Source organism: Ooceraea biroi, chromosome 1 (assembly GCF_003672135.1).
Source record: "Ooceraea biroi isolate clonal line C1 chromosome 1, Obir_v5.4, whole genome shotgun sequence".
In the NCBI taxonomy this organism is placed as follows: domain Eukaryota; kingdom Metazoa; phylum Arthropoda; class Insecta; order Hymenoptera; family Formicidae; genus Ooceraea; species Ooceraea biroi.
The window spans coordinates 1,418,245-1,423,893 of record NC_039506.1 but is presented as its reverse complement, the minus strand read 5'-3'; the positions used below and the strand labels follow the sequence as shown (position 1 = coordinate 1,423,893).

The following is a 5,649-nucleotide window of genomic DNA, read 5'->3' as shown; positions in this document are numbered from 1 at the left end:
GCACTCGCGACGAGGAGCGTGAACGACGCGGCGGACCGTCGAGGGACGCGCGGAGCGTACGCGACACGCACGAACGCGAGGATTGCCGGACCCGGTACGGAAGGAGCCACTCCGAACGCTCCCATCGGTCAGCTGCTACTGGCCGTTGCGTCGGAGCAGCGGCAGGAGGGCGGACGGGCGATCGCGAAGGACGTGACCTCTCGCGGCGCCACTCGGAATCTACAGCGGCGTACGCCGCTGACCAATAGCGCTGCGCCGCACTGCGCCTGCGCGCGACTTCCTTCGCTCGCTCCATTGACATAGGAATATATAGACGGAGCCTTTTACGAGGGAAGCTGGATTAGCGGTAAGGGGAGAGCACTGGCACTTCGTGTAACTTCGGCTGTTCGGGTATGTTCGGTTTCGCCAGTGATATATATATATGTACGATGAGTTATTGTGTGTGTCGGAGTGTAGCAATTGCATTAATGCAAAAAGGAAAAATTGGCAATAACGTATGAAAGAAAATAATGATCCGAAAATTTCTTTTCATCTGTAAGTAAAATACATACAATTGTAGGTTATACACAATGCCGGTAAAACGTTTCAGATATTGCTATGTGTTTATTATTATTTAAATTTATTATTATTGTGTTAAGAAAGAATTTTGGCTTGATTATACACCTAGACCGAGTAATGGTGGCACCGAAAGACGATCTTATTTAATTATATTTTTAACGTAATTTAGATGTAACTGTCACCTACTGAAGAGGACCACATCCCGTATGGTCGAAACGTCGTTCTAATAAAGAGAATTATAGCCAGTTGTGTCGAATATTAATCGTACTCGTTTACTGAAATTATCTACTGGCGGTGTTAAGAAAGAATTTTGGCTTGTTTATTATTATATTCATATGAACAATTGTTCAATAACAGTTTTTCATTTATAGTTTTTATTAATTCATATATTTAATAATAAATATATATATATAGTCAAATCGTATATATTATTATTAAATATATGAATTATAATAACAACTATAAATGAAAAACTGTTATCGAACAATTATTCATATGAATATAATAATAAACACATAACAATATCTGAAACGTTTTACCGGCATTGTGTATAACCTACAATTGTATGTATTTTACTTACAGATGAAAAGAAATTTTCGGATCATTTTCTTTCATAAGTTGTTGCCAATTTTTTCTTTTTGCATTAATGCGATTGCTACATTCCGACACAACACAATAACTCATCGTACATGTAATTTCGGTATCACAACTTTACAAAACTTTATCGAGTATCATTCGGGCGATGTCGAGAACAGCCGAACTCGCCCGATTTGCCAGCAACTTCTCCTTACCGCAAATCTCAGAACCCCCCTTGCCTAAGTTCGTAGCATAGGCTCCGTCCATATATTCCTATGTCAATGCACGATACGTATCTGGAAATATTGTTTGTGCCGTCCACGTTCGATTCGCGCATGTACGAATCCGTCAACGTGAAAACTTTGTAATTATTGTACAAGTCGTATGACGCATGTAACACGTCGCAGCGCAGCACCAACGTTTCGATACTGTCGCGATATCACACTTCGCGACAGGTGACAATCGCAGCGTCGCGTGAGCTGGCAATGCGTGATGTAAGTTGGAGGTTAAGTGACGCATTGTTTTTACGGGATTATTTAGATTGAAAACAAGAGTTTAATGCAATGATATTGTGCGATTTATAGCGAAAACATGTACGAGAATGTTTCTACTGTATACGAGTAACGTCGTGGGATAACATCACTGTTTTTACTTTTTATAGTATAATTAGGTTAAGTTAGGTTAGGGAATTGGATGATTTTAATGTCTATTTGGTACGCATATTTTTAATATATTTTTTATCTACGATGTTGTATATACTTTTTCAACATCTTTTTACATTTTTGCTTTTATTGGCTTTCGTTTTCAGGATAAAAAGAAGGAATAGTTGGATAAAATTGTCGACTCGTTGAGATTCGTTTGGAAACTGGTACAACAAATATTTCTTTATCGTAATGTTTTAGTCGCATACAAACAGGATTCATAACGTAACTGGAAATGAAAGTTTTTCTAGGAAGATAAAATTGAACGGAAATAACGTGATTTCGTAGCAATCAGATATCGTATCATTCTAAATGGAATATTGAATCTTCGCGATATGAACAAGGATCCGGGCATCATGTGTTTTCGTCATTGCTCGACGAAGAGCGTGTTTTGCAAGCAAATTCCGACGACGTGCCCGGCGTGTTCGTCACAGATGCAAAATTTTATCACAGATCCATTTCGTATTCCGTATCCGTTGGTAAATGCCGCTCACAGTCCAACTAGCATCGTCATTCGACCGTCATGCGGCAGTTTTCTCGACGATTACGACGCAACGCACGATCTGCACGTCGGAATAGTTGATTCCAACGGAAGCGTCGTTGAATTCGATAAAACTGGACTGATAGTGAATGACGTTGCCAGGTGGATTGATTGTGTCGCCTTCAAAGTCGTACCGATCGCCTGGACAATTCGATGGGACGAAACGTTGTGTCTCATGTCGAGAGACGTCAAGTGGAAGTCCATTAACTATGATGAGATTCATATGAATTGTTTCAACTTCGTTTTGGAATTTTTCAATAATCTGAGATACGCGGATTTAAGATTTACGAATAAGGAGGATTTGTGCGAGCGATTAATACTGTCAAAAATTCAGACCGCAATCAGATACAGTTCACTGTATAGAGTTTTGAAGAATCAAGAGTACTTGATATCGGATTATATTGCACTGCCTACCAATAATATTGTGTAATTGATGCAACAAATATGTGTATATTTTTCTGCACTTGTCTTTTTGTTAACCTTTTATTTTATGAATTTTTATTTTAACGAACTTATGCTACAGTATAAAGCAGAGTAAAGGTAGATTTCTAGTATGAAAATAACGTAATTTATTTGTTGTACATTTATTTAATAAGTAATATTATAGTTACTAAAAAATAAGTTACCTATTATCTAATCTAGAAAAATTTGTAATTTTTAGCATTAAATAGGTATTAAAATAGTAATCTTTTATGTAAAAAATTTGTTTTCTTTATACATTGCAAATCGTTTAAAAAATAATAAATTTTTGATATACTTATTTGTTACTTCATTTATTTGTCTCTTTATTATCACACATTTAATTTAAAGATATATTCAAATATTTTTACAGAAAGTGTAAAATACAGGCAAAAAATAACAGTGAAGCAACATGATTCTTAGGAGTATTAAAATACCTCCATCTAGTTTATATCATGGCAAAAAGCAGTTGCAATTGTTGAAAAGACTAATTACAAGCAACACTCAAGAAAAATTTGATGTAATCGTCGTTGGTGGTGGTCATGCTGGAACCGAAGCATCTGCGGCTGCTGTTAGAATGGGTGCCAAGACACTGTTGGTTACTCAAAAAAAAAGTACTATAGGTGCGTAATTATACAGAAATTATTCAGTAATAACATGTCCATTATCCATCGACATCATTGATTCGAATTTGATTACATTTATAGGAGAAATGTCGTGTAATCCATCCTTTGGCGGAATCGGAAAGGGTCATTTGATGCGAGAAGTAGATGCTTTGGACGGAGTGTGTTGTCGGATATGCGATATGTCGGGATACACTACAAAGTTTTAAACCGATGCAAGGGACCGGCTGTGTGGGGCCTTAGGGCTCAAATCGACAGAATGTTGTATAAGAAACATCTTCAAGAAGAACTTTTTAACACGCCGGGATTGCACATTTACGAATCCTCCGTAGAAGATCTGATTTTGTCGGCAGAGCCTCTGTCGTGCTGTGGAATTATTCTCAGTAAGTGTTTACATTAAAATAAAAGAAATAAGAATTTTTGTTTTTTCTTAAAAACTATGTTCTTTCACGAGAGATACGATTATACTCTATTAAGTATTATATTATTTTACAGAAGATGGAACGAAAGTATTCGGTGATGCGGTAGTTATAACCACGGGAACTTTCTTAAAAGGCCAAATAAATATTGGATTAGAGAAGAGACCCGCAGGTAGATTAGACGATGAGCCTAGTATCGGTTTGGCAGACACACTCGACAGGCTTGGATTTCGAATAGGAAGATTGAAAACTGGTAGATAAACGTATTATATTTTTTTTTATTAATTTACCCCATGCTTGATATATTCATAGTTATTTATAAAACAGATATATATATATATATATATATTCGATAAATGTCTGCAAAATTGTATTATTTTATTTATTAATCTACTTTAAATCATTAATTCGAGTTACGTTTTGCAGGCACACCGCCAAGACTAGAGAAAGAAAGCATCGACTTTACTGCGTGCACTATATTTCCACCAGATGATTTTCCCATACCATTCTCGTTTATGAATGATAAGGTGTGGCTACAGCCAGATAAACAAGTGCCGACTTATATGACGTACACGAACGAGGGTGTTGCACGTATCATAAAGGAGAATATGCATTGCAATTTACACGTTACGGAGGAGATAACGGGTCCGCGGTATTGTCCGAGCATAGAGAGTAAGGTTCTACGATTCAAGAATTCTGACCATCAGATCTGGCTAGAGCCGGAAGGGCTAGACTCACCGTTAATTTATCCGAGCGGACTGTCGTGCACTCTGCCAGAGGAGAAACAGATTGAACTCGTTAAGTGTATTCCAGGATTGGAGAATGCTCGCCTCGGTAATTCTTTTAAACTTGAAATTCCTTTAACCCTTAGAGAGCCGGGATTTTTCCATTGAAATTTGAAATTTTTTAACGTAAAATTTATGCATACATGCAACCTATAGGTTCCGTAAAGTTCCCAAGTTCGTACCTGGCTGCTATATGAGCCAGTCCGGCCCTCTAAGGGTTAAACAAATTTTGACGATTCTTTCCAACGTTTAGTTTAGAAATGATCCAAATGTTTATCTATTTTTAAATCATTTTAAGTAATTAAATTTTCTGCTTTTGTGATATAAAGTCCCTTTAATTATTTTTAATCTCACTTCTACTTATGCTTGTAGCTAGGCCTGGTTACGGCGTTGAATATGACTATGTGGATCCTAGAGAATTGACCTCTCAGTTGGAGACCAAAAAAGTTCCAGGATTGTTTCTGGCCGGACAGATAAATGGTACTACCGGTTACGAAGAGGCTGCCGCGCAAGGTATCGTCGCGGGTGTCAACGCGGCCGCTAAGGTAATTAGCGTCACATAGAAAAAACTATAATTCTTCCGTTACGACGCGCTTCGGCCAAAAAGTGCTCTCCATGTGCCCCACAATGTTCGATTGTGCAATGATGAGATGACTGAAATTAGAACTACGAACGCAAATCTTTTTTATGACTACAAGAGATTTCTGCATTTTTTATTTCGCGATATGATTGCTTGAAAACCTGTGGCTTACTTAGGGCTATATCTCTGTCTATTTTTGTACAAATCTATTTGCGAGTTCAGGTGTTTAGGAAACCGCCGCTTCTGATAAGTCGAACTGAGGGCTATATCGGCGTCCTCATTGACGATCTAACGACGGCGGGTACCACGGAGCCGTACAGGATGTTTACCAGCAGGGCGGAGTTTCGAGTGAGTCTACGTCCCGATAACGCTGATCAGAGACTGACGGAAAAGGGATACGCAGTGGG

General features: G+C 38.1%; 2 protein-coding genes across 2 annotated transcripts in view; both read left to right on the top strand.

The window, feature by feature from the left end:
* Positions 1-1,377: 1,377 nt before the first annotated feature.
* LOC113563233 (protein MTO1 homolog, mitochondrial-like) overlaps positions 1,378-5,649 on the top strand; it is a 4,757-nt gene continuing 485 nt past the window's right edge. Inside the window, 9 exon segments of the mRNA XM_026974600.1 lie at positions 1,378-1,628; positions 1,719-2,002; positions 3,209-3,458; positions 3,543-3,647; positions 3,650-3,841; positions 3,954-4,130; positions 4,304-4,711; positions 5,035-5,207; positions 5,465-5,644. Of these exon segments, the coding sequence (XP_026830401.1) occupies positions 3,248-3,458; positions 3,543-3,647; positions 3,650-3,841; positions 3,954-4,130; positions 4,304-4,711; positions 5,035-5,207; positions 5,465-5,644 (1,446 nt within the window). The 5' untranslated portion in view covers positions 1,378-1,628; positions 1,719-2,002; positions 3,209-3,247.
* On the top strand, positions 2,171-2,806 carry LOC109611029 (MKRN2 opposite strand protein). Its single transcript, XM_020031960.1, has one exon. It carries the CDS (start codon positions 2,171-2,173, stop codon positions 2,804-2,806), a length of 636 nt encoding a protein of 211 aa, XP_019887519.1.